General features: G+C 42.4%; 1 protein-coding gene and 1 long non-coding RNA gene across 48 annotated transcripts in view; one reads left to right on the forward strand and one right to left on the reverse strand.

The window, feature by feature from the left end:
* Positions 1-17,419, forward strand: part of LOC110537846 (gametogenetin-binding protein 2) — a 41,481-nt gene extending 24,062 nt beyond the window's left edge. For 30 of the 47 annotated variants that reach the window (XR_016485154.1, XR_016485155.1, XR_016485152.1 and 27 more), the window contains 6 exons: positions 1,144-1,320; positions 3,923-4,076; positions 15,628-15,750; positions 15,926-16,080; positions 16,292-16,525; positions 16,696-17,419. Coding sequence is in view for 41 of the 47 variants with exons in the window: in XM_090192864.1 (XP_090048990.1) it covers positions 1,144-1,320; positions 3,923-4,076; positions 15,628-15,750; positions 15,926-16,080; positions 16,292-16,525; positions 16,696-16,884 (1,032 nt within the window). In the remaining 6 variants the exon portion in view is untranslated. The remainder of the gene's footprint in view (positions 1-1,143; positions 1,321-3,922; positions 4,077-15,627; positions 15,751-15,925; positions 16,081-16,291; positions 16,526-16,695) is intronic. The other 17 variants (XR_016485156.1, XR_016485153.1, XR_016485157.1 and 14 more) reach the window with 1 other exon arrangement.
* A 340-nt stretch (positions 17,420-17,759) lies between these two features.
* LOC149979232 (uncharacterized) lies at positions 17,760-18,006 on the reverse strand. The gene is made up of 2 exons (XR_016485167.1): positions 17,932-18,006; positions 17,760-17,813 (listed from the first exon to the last, which is right to left on the reverse strand). It is a non-coding gene; the product is annotated as an uncharacterized LOC149979232 (long non-coding RNA).
* Positions 18,007-18,198: the final 192 nt, after the last annotated feature.

Here is an 18,198-nt window from a genome sequence, read left to right on the forward strand (position 1 = left end):
CTAAAGAGGCCTTTCTACAGACTCTGAAAAACACCAAAATAAAGATGCCCATGGTCCCTGCTCATCTGCGTGAACGTGCCTTAGGCATGCTGCAAGGATGCATGAGGACTGCAGATGTGGCCAGGGCAATAAATTGCAATGTCCGTACTGTGAGACGCCTAAGACAGCGCTACAGGGAGACAGGACAGACAGCTGATCGTCCTCGCAGTGGCAGACCACGTGTAACACCTGCACAGGATCGGTACATCCGAACATCACACCTGTGGGACAGGTACAGGATGGCAACAACAACTGCCCGAGTTACACCAGGAACACACAATCCCTCCATCAGTGCTCAGGCTGTCCGCAATAGGCTGAAAGAGGCTGGACGGAGGGCTTGTAGGCCTGTTGTAAGGCAGGTCCTCACCAGACATCACCGGCAACAACGTCGCCTATGGGGAAAAAAAACCACATTCGCTGGACCAGACAGGACTGGCAAAAAGTGCTCTTCACTGATGAGTCGCGGTTTCGTCTCTCCAGGGGTGATGGTCGGATTTGCGTTTATCGTAGAAGGAATGAGCGTTACACCGAGGCCTGTACTCTGGAGCGGGATCGATTTGGAGGTGGAGGGTCCGTCATGATCTGGGGTGGTGTGTCACAGCATCATCGAACTGAGCTTGTTGTCATTGCAGGCAATCTCAACGTTGTGCGTTACATGGAAGACCTCCCTCATGTGGTACCGTTCCTGCTGGTTCATCCTGACATGACCCATACTGCCCGTTCTGTGTGTGATTTCCTGCAAGACAGGAATGTCAGTGTTCAGTGAACTTGCATGGCCAGCGAAGAACCCAGATCTCAATCGCATTGAGCACGTCAAATACTTATTAAATACTTATTTCCCTCATTTAAAATGCAAATAAATGTATAACATTTTTGACATGTTTTTCTGGATTTTTTTTGTTATTCTGTCTCACTGTTCAAGTAAACCTACCATTAAAATTATATTTCTTTGTCAGTGGGCAAATTTACAAAATCAGCAGGGGATCAAATACTTTTTTCCTCACTATGTGTATTGAGTCAACATTCAACCTTTTTTTAAAATTAATTTTCACTATATTTTCACAAATTTTCACTATAACAACCTGTTAACACCCATTTCCCCAGATGGCGGTGGAGAAGGTGCAAGGCATCAGTCGTCTGGAGCAGCTGTGTGAAGAGCTGTCGGAGGAGGAGAGGGCCAAGGAGCTGAAGCAGGAGAAGAAGAGGCAGAAGAAGAAGAACAGACGAAAAAACAAGTGTGGCTTCAACATGTCCGACGGCAAGGAGAAGAGTCTGGATGAGGTAATGTTTTTCTCCACTCACGACAGGAGTACTATAAGGCAGTATGACAACAGGGAAATACCAGTGAGTCTGTTTAGGAAACTGTCCCCACATGCCCTTGTCTGGCATACTTGTTCCGCATTCTGTGGTGAACCTTTATCCAGGTTCTTCATTATCAAGCTAACCATGTTATTACCAGATTACTAAAGCATTCTATTTGTGACCTTTTTATTATTCACACACTCAGTGTTTGGCATCCATAGTGTTTGGCATCCATAGGTTTAAATAGCAACTAATGGCTTTCAAATGGTCATACAGTGTTTGTAAGTCCATAACTCTCCCTGCCCATAACGCTGCCACTTAGGGCTGAACAGATTTAGTCGACTGGTCGATTTTGTATATTTTTATTTATTTATTTGCTCCTAAGTGGCGCAGCGGTCTAAGGCACTGCATCTCAGTGCAACTGGTGCCACTACAGTCACTGGTTCAAATCCTGGCTGTATCACATCTGTCTGTGATTGGGAGTCCCATAGGGTGGCGCACAATTGGCCCAGCGACGTCCAGGTTTGGCCGTGGTAGGCCGTCATTGTAAATAATTTGTTCTAAACTGACTTAACTGACTTGCCTAGTTAAATATTATTTTTTTTTTAAGTAAATTTTTATTTTTTACTTTGGTTTAGTCCACTCAGACAGGCGTCAAGTGCCATAACAAGAAGAATACATGTGACTGCTCGGACAATTAAAAAAAATATATATATATATTATCGATATGCTTTTAATCAACAAATATATATATTTTTTTAATTGTCCGAGCAGTCACGTATTATTTTTGTTATGGCACTTGACGCCTGTCTGAGTGGACTAAACCATTGCGGAGGCCCCGGGATGCCACATCAGTAGTAGGCCTACATTTACCGTTAATTCCAATCATTTCTCATTTACGTTTGTTTGGTTACTGTCTTTTCTGTTAATACGTTAAAATTACTATTAGTCTTATCGTTGTCATTATTGGAGTGGACACGTTGTTTGCGGAGTGCACAACCTATGCTACACTTGTGAGAAACGCACCTGATTACCCATAAAATAGGCCTAAGCAACCTGGCCTGCGTGTAAATATAAGCCTTTAAATGTGCCTGTCTGGGGATCTGATGGTGTTTTCTGATTTGTCTTAACAATTTAACGGCAAGTAAACAAAGTCTTTTTACATCCGTTGAGAATGACAATAGTCCCTCAACGTACCTATTTGAAAAATCTTTCCAGCTCTCTCCTTTTCATAATCACTCATTATGAAAGGGGGGGGGGGAAGTGGTGCTCTAATCTGGCGGAAACGTCATAAAATAGTCCTACCTAATTACTTCTTATCCCTTGCGCAAATAGCCTCTAGCTGTGTCTGTCAGGAGCTCACTGGAAACTGAGGGCCCAGAATATTTTATACTATGTTGTAAGTTTGCAGGACCAAGTTTACAGTTGATAAAAATGTTCAAGTTCCTTACAGACAGGCCATGCGTAGCCAATGTGATTTTTATACTTTATATTTTCTACCTGCACATGACATTGACTTGTGAGATATGATGACTTGATTGTACATGTTAAATTAAACTGTTCCACGAAAATGTGCATATGAAAAACATAACTGGCCTGCAAATCAGTAGAAATGGTACGATGAATTGGCAGTCCAAATGGAAAAGGCCTCTGGTGTCGCCGAATTACCAGACACTTCTGGAGCATAAAGGCAGAAGGTCGGGAACAGGGCACTAATTCACAAAACACTTCTTGCGCAAAAACGTACGGTTGTTAAGAAGAAAAAAAATAGGAAGTTCATAACATAGTCAGTTCAATTCCCCAACAATATTTTAAGATTGAATGATTTTCTTACGAACTTCTCAAATATCATCTTATAAATGTTAAGATGTTTGTTGCTAGGCAACTGTTTTAGGTAGCTAGCAATGGCAATCATGTTAGCATATTTCTTACTGAGATTACTGTTCTAAAACATGTTCTTGGATTTAAAATAATCAATACTGAAACTTTCAGAAGAAGTTTGAGTGAATTAAACATGTTCAATTGCCTTAAAGAACTTTTTTTCTCACTGCCCTGTATTTAAGACAAAGGGTTTAGCTATCTTGGAATTAACAACATTTCCAATAAGTTTATTTTCAAGAATCAAATTTCTTAACTTTTTGCTTAAGGAGAAACATAAGAAATAGCGCAAGAGAATGTCTAAGAACCTTTTTGAGGAATAGCAACTTTGCATAACTTAAGTCTACAGTAAAGAAGAAATTGCTTTTAAGAAGGTTTTGTGAATCTGGGCACAGGTATTTTTCTTCTGATTAGGCGATATTAATCTCTGGCTCCCTCTAATTTGCCTTTAAGCACTGTGATTAAAAATGATCAGACAAGCTCAGTAGCCTGCATATAGTTGATTTTATTAAAACGTGGGGTGTGTCTATATATGGAAAAATACATGTTACAAAATATAGACCAATCAATTAGTCGAAAGAACAGATGACTCGGTCGACCAAGATTGTTTTTGTCTGGGACAGCCCTACTGCCACCCCTTCCTGTGGTCATCCCATTAACAATAATATAATACTGTTCTGACATATACTATGCTCCCATACAGGCTTCATTAGAGTCTGTGGAGAGAAGAGGCTGCAAGGCCTGTGGAAGCCCAGAGGTGGAGGGTCATGTCGGCTGTGTGGAGGTGGTCGTCACCAGCAACGAGAGCACTACTTCCTGCAGCTGTCCAGACGGCACCGTTCCCAAAGTCAAGAAAGGTAAAGCTGCCACCAATATCCAACCATCACCTAAGACCAGATATCTGACCCTGGTTAAGATCAATCTTACCTATGATGGCTAATACTGAAATGTATTGGTTTTATTTTTACCGAGTATACAAAACATTAAGAACACCTGCTTTTTCCATGACACACACCAGTGGTTCCTGAACTGTGGGGTAAAGAGATTAACAAATGCAACCACAACAAAAAATCACAAAAACTAGTCATTTTCCTTTTTTGCGTCTATGGGCGTAGTTTAAAAGCTGATTTAATAGTGGGGGCAGTCAATATTTTTTGAACTCGTCGACCACCTCCCCAAATTGGCGCAAATTTTCGAACTAGCTACCCTGTTCTCAGAGTCTCCGACACAATTTGATTAACAAAAATAAAGACAATCCAACCAATAATGAGGGTGAATCTACAACTGATGAACCGCCATCTGATAATGACGCTGGTGGGAGAGGCTGGTGGGAGAGACCCTAATGCCAGTGGGAAAGAAGCGCAAGGATAAGCTGACCCTCAAATTCAGCAAAGCTACAGAATTATCAAGATGATTACATTCAGTATGGTTTCACGTGTCATGGTCGATGGGGATCCACATCCACAATGTGCTGTGGATGTGCTAGCAAACTACAGTTTGAAGCCAGTGAAACTGAAGAGGCATTTACAGTGTGTGTGTGTGGGTGTGATACACACACCAAACACACAACGCACACCGATAAACCTGTGGATTTTTTTCCTTCACAAAGACCAAGATTTTCTTGGCCAAAAGCAGGTACTAAACACACAGTGATTTATAACAGTACCAGTCAAAAGTGTGGACACCTACTCATTCAAGGGTTTTTCTTTGTTTTTACTATTTTCTACATTGTACAATAATAGTGAAGACATCTAAACTATGAAATAATACATATGGGATCATGTAGCAACAAAGTGTTAAACAAATACAAATTCATTTTAGATTATTCAAAGTAGCCACCCTTTGCCTTGATGACAGCTTGGCATTCTCTCAACCAGTTTCATGTTGGCTGCTTTTCTTTCCACTCTGCCGTCCAACTCATCCCAAACCATCTCCATTGGGTTAAAGTCAGATGATTGTGGAGGCCTTGTCATCTGATGCAGAACTCCATTACTCTCCTCCTTGGTCAAATAACCCTTACACAGCCTGGAGGTGGTTGGGTCATTGTACAATCGAAAAACAAATGATAGTCCCACTAAGCGCAAACCAGATGGGATGGCGTATCGCTGAAGAATGCTGTGGTAACCATGCTGGTTAAGTGCGTCTTGAATTCTAAATAAATCACTGACTGTGTCACCAGCAATCACACCACCACCTCCATGCTTCATGGTGGGAACCACACATGCGGATATCATCTGTTCATCTACTCTGCGTGTCACAAAGACTCAGCAGTTGGAACCAAAAATCTCAAATTTAGACTCATCAGACAAAGGACAGATTTCCACCGGTCTAATGTCTGTTGCTCGTGTTTCTTGGTACAAGCAAGTCTCTTCTTATTATTGGTGTCCTTTAGAATTGGTTTCTTTGCAGCAATTTGACCATGAAGACCTGATTCACAGTCTCCTCTGAACAGTTGATTTTGAGATATATTTTACTTGAACTCTGAAGGATTTATTTGGGCTGCTATCTGAGGTGCTGTTAACTCTAATGAACTTATCCCCTGCAGCAGAGTTAACTCTGGGTCTTCATTTCCTGTGGCGGTCCTCATGAGAGCCAGTTTCATCATAGCGTGGATGATTTTTGCGACTGCTCTTGAAGAAACTTTAAAACTTCTTGAAATTTTCATGATTGACTGACCTAAATGTCTTTAAGAAATTATGGACTGTTGTTTCTCTTTGCTTATTTGAGCTGTTATTGCCATAATATGGACTTGGTCTTTTACCAAATAGGGCTTTTCTGTATACCACCCATACCTTGTCACAACACAACTGATTGTGTCATTTCTTTCATAATGCATTTGAGCCAAATTAACTTTTAATAAGGCACACCTGTTAATTGAAATGCATTCCAGGTGACTACCTCATGAAGCTGGTTGAAAGAACGCAGAGAGTGTGCAAAGCTGTCATCAAGGCAAAGGTTGGCTACTTGGAAGAATCTCATATCAAAATATATTTGATATGTTTAACCTCTAGCGTCGAGCAATCCCGTATCCGGGATCGTAATCATAGCCTCAAGCTCGTTACCATAACGCAACGTTTCCTATTCATGAAAATCGCAAATTAAATGAAATAAATATATTGAAACACAAGCTTAGCTTTTTAACACTGTCATCTCAGATTTTCAAAATATGCTATAACCAAAGCTACACAAGCATTTGTGTAAGAGTATTGATAGCCTAGCATAGCATTAAGCCTAGCATTCAGCAGGCAACATTTTCACAAAAACAAGAAAAGCATTCAAATAAAATAATTTACCTTTGAAGAACTTCGGATGTTTTCAATGACGAGACTCTCAGTTAGATAGCAAATGTTAATTTTTTCCAAAAATATTATTTGTGTAAGAGAAATAGCTCTGTTTTTGTTCATCACGTTTGGCTAAGAAAAATAAATAAAAATGCAGTCACTTACATCGCCGATCTTTTTTTCCAAATTAGCTCCATAATATCGACAGAAACATGGCATACGTTGTTTAGAATCAATCCTCAAGGTGTTTTTCACAATTCTATTCGATGAAAAATCATTCCTGGCAGTCGGTTTCTCATCAGAGGCAAATGGAAAAATACTGCAGCTGGAGATTACACAATAATTGCGACGGAGGACACCAAGCGACCACCTGGTAAATGTAGTCTCTTATGGTCAATCTTCCAATGATATGCCTACAAATACGTCACAATGCTGCAGACAACTTGGGGAAAACGTGGAAAAGGTAAGCTGACTCCTAGCTCCTCCACAGCCATATAAGGAGTCATTGCCATGAGGCGGTTTCAAAAAATGCGGCACTTCCTGATTGTATTTTTATCAGTTTTTTTTTCTGTAACATCAGTTCTGTGGCACTCACAGACCATATCTTTGCAGTTTTGGAAACGTCAGTGTTTTCTTTCCAAAGTTGTCAATTATATGCATAGTCGAGCATCTTTTCGTGACAAAATATCTTGTTTAAAACGGGAACGTTTTTCATCCAAAAATTTAAAAAGTGCCCCCTATATCGAAAAAGTTAATACTTGTGGTTACTACATGATTCCATATGTTATTTCAGTGTAGAAAAATAGTAAAAAATAAAACAAAATTAGGTGTACAAACTTTTGACTGATACTGTATATTGCATGCAGCTCAGCTTCTCGTATCATCAGATACTGCTGTGACGGGCAACTACATGAAGATGTGTTAATTTGCAGTGCACTTGAGGGGACATGCACTGGACAGGATATATTCAACTGGCTTGATGAAAAAATGCTTGAGGAGGGGGTATGTTAGGAGATGTGTGCAATGATAGGGCTGGTTCTATGATGGTTTAACATAAGGGCCTGAAGGCAAAGGTACAAGCCATTGCACCACACGTAGTATTCACTCATTATGTTATACACAGGGAAGATCTTTCTTCCAAGGCCCTTGATAATGGGCTTAGTAGCGTGCTTCAAACGGTAATAAAAATAGTGAACTTCATAAAGGCAAGCCCCATGAATACCAGACTATTTGCTGTCCTGTGCCAAGAAATGGGATCTGAGCACAAATGATTACTGCTGCGTTCTGAGATCAGGTGGGTCTCGCAAGGTAAAGTGCTGCTGCGTCTATTTGAAATGAGATGAAGTACGCCTATTCCTACTGGATATGCAGAATGCCTGACGGATCCTAAATGACTGTCAAACCTAGCCTACTTTGCAGAATTAATTGATAGAATTAATGGACTTAACATGACACTACAAGGCCCAAATACCAACATTGTCATAAGCCCCGACAAAGTTGAGGGGTTTGTGAAGAAGCTGACGCACTGGAAAGTTCCTCCAGAGGGGAGTGTGGAGATCGTTCACTGGACTCCATGAGCTTGAGGAAAATTAACTGCACCTGGATGATGCCACAAAGGCAAGGATCGCTCATCACCTCCGAGGACTTATTGGACATTTCTGGAGGTACTTTCAAGAGGAGACGCACAAAAACGACTGGATCCGACAACCATTCATTGCCATCACCGCTGCCAGCTACCTGTCATCGGAGCTACAGGACTCCCTCTTGGACCTGTCCAGTGACAGGACCCTGCTGTAGGAATTTGGGCTGTCAATTGCAGGAGAATACCTGGAATTATCTGAAATCGCGTTGGATAAATTGAGGAGTATACCACCTCAGTCACCGGCTTCATAAATAAGTGTATCGACGACGTTGTCCCCACAGTGACCGTATGTACATATCCCAACCATGCATTACAGGCAACATTGCACCGAGCTAAAGGCTAGAGCTGCTGCTTTCAAGGAGCGGGACACTTATCCGGACGCTTACAATAAATCCCGCTATGCCCTCAGACAAACATCAATACAGGACTAAGATTGAATGCTAGTGCACCGGCTCTGACGCTTGTTGGATGTGGCAGGGCTTGCAAACTATTTAGAGCTGCACAGTGTCGCGAGTCTACCAGACGAGCTAAATGCCTTTTTTTATGCTCGCTTCGAGGCAAGCAACACTGAAGTATGCATGAGAGCACCAGCTGTTCTGGACGACTGTGATCACGCTCTCCATAGCCAATGTAAGTAAGCAAGACCTTTAAACAGGTCAACATTCACAAGGCCGCGGGGCCAGATGGATTACCTGGATGTGTACTCAGAGCATGCCCGGACAAACTGGCAAGTGTCTTCACTGACATTTTCAACCTGACCATGTGTAATACCTACATGTTTCAAGCAGACCACCATAGTCCCTGTGCCCAAGAACACAAAGGCAACCTGCCTAAATGACTACAGACCCAGAGCACTCACGTCCGTAGCCATGAAGTGCTTTGAAAGGCTGGCAATGGCTCACATCAACACCATTATCCCAGAAACCCTAGACCCACTACAATTTGCATACCGCCCAAACAGATCCACAGATGATGCAATCTCTATTGCACTCCACACTGCCCTTTCCCACCTGGACAAAAGGAACACCTATGTGAGAATGCTGTTCATTGACTACAGCTCAGCGTTCAACACCATATTACCCTCAAAGCTCATCACCAAGCTAAGGATCCTGGGACTAAACACCTCCCTCTGCAACTGGATCCTGGACTTCATGACAGGCCGTCCCCAGGTAGTGAGGGTAGGTAGCAACACATCTGCCACGCTGATCCTCAACACTGGAGCCCCCCAGGGGTGCATGTTCAGTCCCCTCCTGTACTCCCTGTTCACCCACGACTGCATGGCCAGGCACGACTCCAACACCGTCGTTAAGTTTGCTGACGACACAACAGTGGTAGGCCTGATCACCGACAACGACGAGACAGCCTATAGGGAGGAGGTCAGAGACCTGGCCGGGTGGTGCCAGAATAACAACCTCAACGTAACCAAGACTAAGGACTACAGGAAAAGGAGCACCGAGCACGTCCCCATTCTCATCGACGGGGCTGTAGTGGAGCAGGTTTAGAGCTTCAAATTCCTTGGTGTCCACGTCAACAACAAACTAGAATGGTCCAAACACACCAAGACAGTCGTGAAGAGGGCACGACGAAGCCTATTCCCCCTCAGGAAACTAAAAAGATTTGGCATGGGTCCTGAGATCCTCAAAAGGTTTTACAGCTGCAACATTGAGACCATCCTGACTGGTTGCGTCACTGCCTGGAACGGCAATTGCTCGGCCTCCGAAGTGCAAGGCACTTCAGAGCGTAGTAGTACAGCATTGGGGCAAAGCTGCCTGCCATCCAGGACCTCTACACCAGGCGGTGTCAGAGGAAGGCCCTAAAAATTGCTAAAGACCCCAGCCACCCCAGGCATAGACTTTTCTCTCTACTACCGCATGGCAAACGGTACCGGAGTGCCAAGTCTAAGACAAAAGGCTTCTCAACAGTTTTTACCCCCAAGCCATAAGACACCTGAACGGGTAACCAAATGGTTACCCAGACTATTTGCATTGTGTGCCCCCTCCCAAGCCCTCTTCTACGCTGCTGCTACTCTCTGTTTATCTTATATGCATAGTCACTTTAACTATACATTCATGTACATACTACCTAAATTGGCCCGACCAACCAGTGCTCCCACACATTGGCTAACCGGACTATCTGCATTGTGTCCCACCACCCGCCAAACCCTCTTTTTACTCTTCTGCTACTCTCTGTTCATCATATATGCATAGTCACTTTAACGATACCTACATGTGCATACTACCTCAATAAGCCTGACTAACAGCTGGTTGTATATAGCCTTGCTACCGTTATTTTTAAATTAATTTTTACTGTTTTATTTCTTTACTTACACACACACACCATTTTTTTTCTTCTTTCACACCATTGGTTAGAGCCTGTAAGTAAGCATTTCACTAAGGTTTACACCGGTTGTATTCGGTGCACGTGACAAATACATTTTGATTTGATTTGACTGTGAGTGAGTTGGCTCGGCCCTCCCTCACGCATCTTTGGTTCATTGGTTGACACTGCGTGTCTGATTGACAGGAACAACAGGTGAGGCTGTTAGTCTGACCAGACAGTCAGAATGAGTGTGTGTGCGCTTGAGCATTTAGGCCTATATTGTTTTATTTCTTTTTTCGATCTTTGAATAAGTTAATTCTATTCATTTCAATCTTTTGATTATTCATATCTTAATTTTTGTATATTTTTTTATAAATTGATTCGGCTCTTCTGATATGCGAACCGGCTCCCAAGGTTCACCTTCCAATTCGTTCGCGGACGACCCATCACTCAACTGTAGTTTTAGTGCAGAAAACATGGTAATTAACCATGTTGAATATTGGCCTGTTGGAAACTACACCTCCCTACCACATTGCACACTTCAGACTTGATCTGATTTATCTCTACAGAAACGACACATCGAGCTCACAGGAAAAAATACGCAACGATTATGGAATTCAAATAATTGCACTGACGTCGGTCAATTACTTTAAAAAAAACTAAAAATAGCCGATATTTTGGTTAATTGCTTAGCACTATCGGCCACTTTGTATCACAACTAAACCTAATCAAAACATATAGGCTACATGATGCATGTGACTATAATTAGAAAACGTCTGTGGGGGAAAAAATAATCCTATGCTGTTTCTTGACCTAAATTGCAAACGCTGGGTTATCATTCACAAGTGATAATATTCTCACACAGACTATTCTCAGTTTTATCTTGTCTTGACATATATATTATTTAGTATATGTTAAATTAAGTTTTGATTTAGAATGGGGCATTATCATGCACCTGTCGGAACGGGGGAAAAGACGTCATCAGTATGCACTTGCATAGCCTATAGAAATGTTGCGCTACATGGCCTTATAGGAAACGTATATAATTCTATGCATCAACCAGCGATCAGGAACTGGCTTTCGCTGAGCAACAGGTGATTCTATTCCACTCAAATTCTGAATGCCAGGGCTCTCGTGAAGTGTTAAATTTGATTTTCAATCACATTTATGTCAGTGTGATTAGAGGGGCTATAGTATTCTGAGAACCAGGCTATTAGCGACTGGCCTTTGGCAAGTTTGGTAGGCTACTAATGACCATCAGCAGCATCGGAGTGCAGTTTTGGAGAAACCTACTTTCCGTGAATCAAGTCACGTGGAATTTGACTGCGGTCATGACTCGTGACTGCCAGTGTGGAGATAATATGGTCACCGTAACAGCCCTATTAACACCAGCCTAGTCTCAATGAAGAGTTTAGTGTGGGACTAGCCATGTGCAACATGCACTCGCAGTTTCAAGCCTGCTTGAGTTCACGGCAGGCGGACAAGCAACATCCACTGTCGTAGTACAGCTAAAGCATGACGTGGAATCTGAAACTGAAGCTGGCTAGCTTTATAAAAGTCTAAGTTGATCTACTGTAGCTTGCTTCGTAGTATTCTACTCGATCTACCCAATTGAACGTTTATGGGAGATTCTGGAGTGGCACCTGTGATGGCATTTTCCACCACCATCAACAAAACACCAAATTATGGAATTTCTCGTAACACGTGTGGATAATGTCCTGAGGTGTAATTGAAGTTGTTCTGGCTCCTGGTGGCCCAACACCCTATTAAGACACTATATATTGGTGTTTCTTTATGATTTTTCAACGCCGATACCGATACCTATTATTGGAGGACCAAAAAAAGCCGATACCGATTAATCGGACAGGTGTTTTTTTTTTGTTTTTTTTTGTTATAATGGCAATTACAACAATACTGAATTAACACTTATTGTAACTTAATATAATATATCAATTTAGCCTCACATAAATAATGAAACATGTTCAATTTGGTTTAAATAATGCAAAAACAAAGAAAGTAAAAGTGCAATATGTGCCATGTAAGAAAGCTAAAGTTTAAGTTCCTTGCTCAGAACATGAGAACATATGAAAGCTGGTGGTTCCTTTTAACATGAGTCTTCAATATTCCCAGGTAAGAAGTTTTAGGTTGTAGTTATTATAGGACTATTTCTCTCTCTACGATTTGTATTTCATATACCTTTGACTATTGGATGTTCTTATAGGCACTTTAGTATTGCCAGTGTAACAGTATAGCTTTTGTCCCTCTCCTCGCTCCTCCCTGGGCTCGAACCAGAAACACATCGACAACAGCCACCCTCTAGGCAGCGTTACCCATGCAGAGCAAGGGGAACAACCACTCCAAGTCTCAGATCGAGTGACGTTTGAAACGCGCACCCCGCTAGCTAGCTAGCCATTTCACATCGGTTACACCAGCCTGATCTCGGGAGTTGATAGGCTTGAAGTCATAAACAGCGCAATGCTTGAAAAATTGTGAAGAGCTGCTGGCAAACGCACTAAAGTTCTGTTTGAATGAATGCTTATGAGCCTGCTGCTGCCTACCCCCACTCAGTCAGACTGCTCTATCAAATCATAGACTTAATTATAACATAATAACACACAGAAATATGAGCCTTTGGTCATTAATATGTTCGAATCAGAAAACTATCATTTCGAAAACAAAACGTTTATTCTTTCAGTGAAATACAGGTGGCATCCCTAAGTCTAAATATTGCTGTTACATTGCACAACCTTCAATATTATGTTGTTATTATGTACAATTCTGGCAAATTAATTACGGCCTTTGTTAGGAATAAATGGACTTCACACAGTTTGCAACGAGCCAGGCGGCCCAAACTGCTGCATATACCCTGACTCTGCTTGCACAGAACGCAAGAGAGGTGACACAATTTCCCTAGTTAAAATAAATTCATGTTAGCAGGCAATATTAACTAAATATGCAGGTTTAAAAATATATACTTGTGTATTGATTTTAAAGAAAGGCATTGATGTTTATGGTTGGTGCAATGACAGTGCTTTTTTCTCAAATGCGCTTGTTAAATCATCACCTGTTTGTCGAAGTAGGCTGTGATTCGGTGAGAAATTAACAGGCACCGCATCGATTACAGTGGGGCAAAAAATATTTAGTCAGCCACCAATTGTGCAAGTTCTCCCACTTAAAAAGATGAGAGGCCTGTAATTTTCATCATAGGTACACTTCAACTATGACAGACAAAATTAGAAAAAAAATCCAGAAAATCACATTTGTAGGATTTTTTATGAATTTAGTTGCAAATTATGGTGGAAAATAAGTATGTGGTCACCTACAAACAAGCAAGATTTCTGGCTCTCACAGGCCTGTAACTTCTTCTTTAAGAGGCTCCTCTGTCTGTCCACTCGTTACGTGTTTTAATGGCACCTGTTTGAACTTGTTATCAGTATAAAAGACACCTGTCCACAACCTCAAACAGTCACACTCCAAACTCTACTATGGCCAAGACCAAAGAGCTGTCAAAGGACACCAGAATCAAAATTGTAGACCTGCACCAGGCTGGGAAGACTGGTAAGCAGCTTGGTTAGAAGAAATCAACTGTGGGAGCAATTATTAGGAAATAAAAGACATACAAGAACACTGATAATCTCCCTCGATCTGGAGCTCCCTGCAAGATCTCACCCCGTGGGGTCAAAATGATCACAAGAACGGTGAGCAAAAATCCCAGAACCACACTGGGGGACCTAGTGAATGACCTGCAGAGAGCTGGAACCAAAGTAACAAAGCCTACCATCAGTAACACACAATGCCGCTAGGGACTCAAATCCTGCAGTGCCAGACGTGTCCCCCTGCTTAAGCCAGTACATGTCCAGGCCCGTCTGAAGTTTGCTAGAGAGCATTTGGATGATCCAGAAGAAGATTGGGAGAATGTCATATGGTCAGATGAAACCAAAATATAACTTTTTGGTAAAAACTCAACTCGTTGTGTTTGGAGGACAAAGAATGCTGAGTTGCATCCAAAGAACACCATACCTACTTTGAAGCTTGGGGGTGGAAACATCATGCTTTGGGGCTGTTTTTCTGCAAAGGGACCAGGACAACTGATTCGTGTAAAGGAAAGAATGAATGGGGCCATGTATCGTGAGATTTTGAGTGAAAACCTCCTTCCATCAGCAAGGGCATTGAAGATGAAACGTGGCTGGGTCTTTCAGCATGACAATGATTCCAAACACACTGCCCGGGCAACGAAGGAGTGGCTTTGTAAGAAGCATTTCAAGGTCCTGGAGTGGCCTAGCCAGTCTCCAGATCTCAACCCCATAGAAAATCTTTGGAGGGAGTTGAAAGTCAGTGTTGCCCAGCAACAACCCCAAAACATCACTGCTCTAGAGGAGATCTGCATGGAGGAATGGGCCAAAATACCAGCAACAGTGTGTGAAAACCTTGTGAAGACTTACAGAAAACATTTGACCTCTGTCATTGCCAACAAAGGGTATATAACAAAGTATTGAGATAAACTTTTGTTATTGACCAAATACTTATTTTCCACCATAATTTGCAAATAAATTCATAAAAAATCCAAGAATGTGATTTTCTGGATGTTTTTTCTCATTTTGTCTGTCATAGTTGAAGTGTACCTATGATGAAAATTACAGGCCTCTTCTTTTTAATTGGGAGAACTTGTACAATTGGTGGGTGACTAAATACTTTTTTGCCCCACTGTATATGCAACGCAGGACAAGCTAGATAAACCATGTGTAGTTAACTAGTGATTTATGTTAAGATTGTTTTATAAGATACGTTTAATGCCACGCAGGCTCCTCGTGGAGTGCAATGTAAGGCAGGTGGTCAGAGCGTTGGACTAGGAACCGGAAGGTTGCAAAAACTAATCCCCAAGCTGACATGGTAAAAATCGGTCGTTCTGCCCCTGAACAAGGTAGTTAACGTTCCTAAGCCGTCATTGAAAATAAGAATGTGTTCTTAACTGACTTGCCTAGTTAAATAAAGGTGTAAAAAAAAAAATACGATTATGAAAACTTGAAATTGGCCCTAATTAATCGACCATTCTGATTAATCGGTCGACCTCTAATCTGTATATGGGCAGGCGGCATTGCCCGCTAGACCAGCCTCAGGCACTTGTTGAGCTCATTTAAGTGATTTTTCTCCTTGTCCTTTCCCCAGGTTTGTCACCCCACAGCAATGGGAGTGACTGTGGCTACTCTTCTAGCATGGAAGGCAGCGAGACTGGCTCACGGGAGGGCTCTGACGTCGCCTGCACTGACGGAATCTGCAACCATGAAGCAGGTTGGTCCTTTTTTTGTTGTTGTTGTGTGTGGTCCAAATAGTGATGCGTTTTTCCAAGCCTGGTGTTGCTGTCATTTGTCTTCTTTTTTTTGTAAGACAGAATGTGGTGTATCTGGATAGGATGCCTGTCGATCTCCTTTCTCACTGCTGCTGTGTGTCTTGTTGTCATCTGAAGGAGACTACTTGTGTGGTCACCATCATAATCACTGTGATGAAGACGAGGAGGACGGGGTATACAGCTGTGTGGAGTGCTGGGCTAACTCTGAAGAAAACACGAAGGGCAAGAAAAATAATAAAAGAAAGAACAATGGCTCGTTATGTAACGATCAGGTGAGATGAGAATTTAGTTTGATTTCACCATAGTAGGGATGTGATTTTTCCAGATCTTTCCATTTGTATAGTCTAATTTAAATGGACCTTTCCCCTTGACAGTTTTTCCTTGTGTTATGTTAGTCTAGTCAGAGCTATGATTAGGACCCAATTCATTGCTAATAAGGTGGCACATTTAAACAAAACTTTAAAACATGTATTTTCTCCAAAGGGTGGAAAAACAGAGGGTTGTGTGATGGAAGGGTACAGGAGAGGGAAAAACACTTCTACAACGTCACCTGTGTGCAGAACCAAAGAGACGTGTGCCAAGTTGTGCTGTGACACCTTTTCTAGCATTGCACTGCAGTTACCATGGGCAGGACATCAAAAGAACATGAGCCATTATCTGGAGGCAAACATGTGTGGTCAGGGGAACACCAGCGCCAACAGTCTCATGGAACTACTGGTCAGTTAAAAAAAAAATTAAAATGTAAAAGCTGTGATAATGACATCCAGCACTGAAGTGACTATCTGTACTCGTTTTGAGTTCCCTATAAGTGTTGCTGTAGGATGTAAAACATTTATTCAGTGTGTGTGTGTAAGGTCCATTTTAACTGTATTTTCTACTGAAAACAGGATGACTCTGAAGTGACTTCAGACGAAGAGAACTGCCTCACGCAGGACGAGATCCAGTTGTTTGTGGATAGCAACAAGTCCTTCTTCAACAACCGCCACCAGTACAGACAGCACCTGAAGGATAAATTTACCAAGTACTGCCGCGGCGGTGGAGAGTGGTTCGCTGCTGCCACCACCAGCGTCAATTAATGAATTCGCTGCTGTTGCACGACTCTACTGTTGTTAAGTCTTTTTAACACATGATTATTACCACTGCTCTGCGCGTACCGCCTTTAAAACAAATAGAAAAAAATCTAAGTACATTTTGGTCTGGGGTTTATTTTGTCCCCCACTCTGTGGTTGAAGTAAATGTGAATCTTAATTTCCACCATTTGTTTATCTTCTCTCCACCTATCTCTGTCCCTACTGTTCACCTATCTCTGTCCCTACTGTTCACCTATCTTGTCACCTCTCCTCATTCACCTTGTCGCCCCATCTTTGTTCTCCTCCCTCCCAGCCTGACCAGTTTCTTTCTGGTCTCATTTTGTAGGGCTGATGGATTTATTTATTTTTTTGTAGCACAGTAGATCTGAACACAAGCTTGCAAGCTGTGACATTAGGATTTAAATGTTGGTAGTCAGTGTCGTCCTGTGTAGTTTTTTTTCTCGCATATTCCTTTTTGTATGTCTCTGACACTTCATTTTAGTGGAATAAGTTGCACCAATAAATGTGTACATAAATTAAATGATCTGAATATAAAGATTTTACAGTAAGACAATGTGTAAGATTTAGTAGTAGTAGTTTTTTTTTTTTTTTTGCATTTTCCCCCTTTATCTCCCCAATTTCGTGGTATCCAATTGTAGTAGCTACTACTATCTTGTCTCATCGCTACAACTCCCGTACGGGCTCGGGAGAGCCTAAGGTTGAAAGTCATGCGTCCTCCGATACACAACCCAACCAAGCCGCACTGCTTCTTAACACAGCACGCATCCAACCTGGAAGCCAGCCGCACCAATGCGCCGGAGGAAACACCTGGTTAGCGCACACTGCGCCCAGCCCGCCACAGGAGTCCGTGCGCGATGAGACAAGCCCTCCCTAACCCGGGCGACGCTAGGCCAATTGTGCGTCGCCCCACGGACCTCCCACCTTGGTTAGCGCACACTGCGCCCAGCCCGCCACAGGAGTCGCTGGTGCGCGATGAGACAAGCCCTCCCTAACCCGGGCGACGCTAGGCCAATTGTGCGTCGCCCCACGGACCTCCCGGTTACGACAGAGCCTGGGCGCGAACCCAGGAACTCTGATGGCACAGCTGGCGCTGCAGTACAGCACCCTTAACCACTGCGCCACCCGGGAGGCTGTTTTGATAGTAGTTTGTGCTTCTGACCTGGCTACCTACCATGTGCTATGTTTTTGAATAACCAGTAGATGGCGTAATATGACAAGTTTAGCCTCACAGGCCTGTCATTGGGAGCTGACCGAAAGCACGGTACTTTGTTAGACTAATTATTCCATACCAATAACTTG

The sequence above is a fragment of the Oncorhynchus mykiss genome, chromosome 12, assembly GCF_057628025.1.
Source record: "Oncorhynchus mykiss isolate SJ-2025 chromosome 12, ASM5762802v1, whole genome shotgun sequence".
Lineage (NCBI taxonomy): Eukaryota > Metazoa > Chordata > Actinopteri > Salmoniformes > Salmonidae > Oncorhynchus > Oncorhynchus mykiss.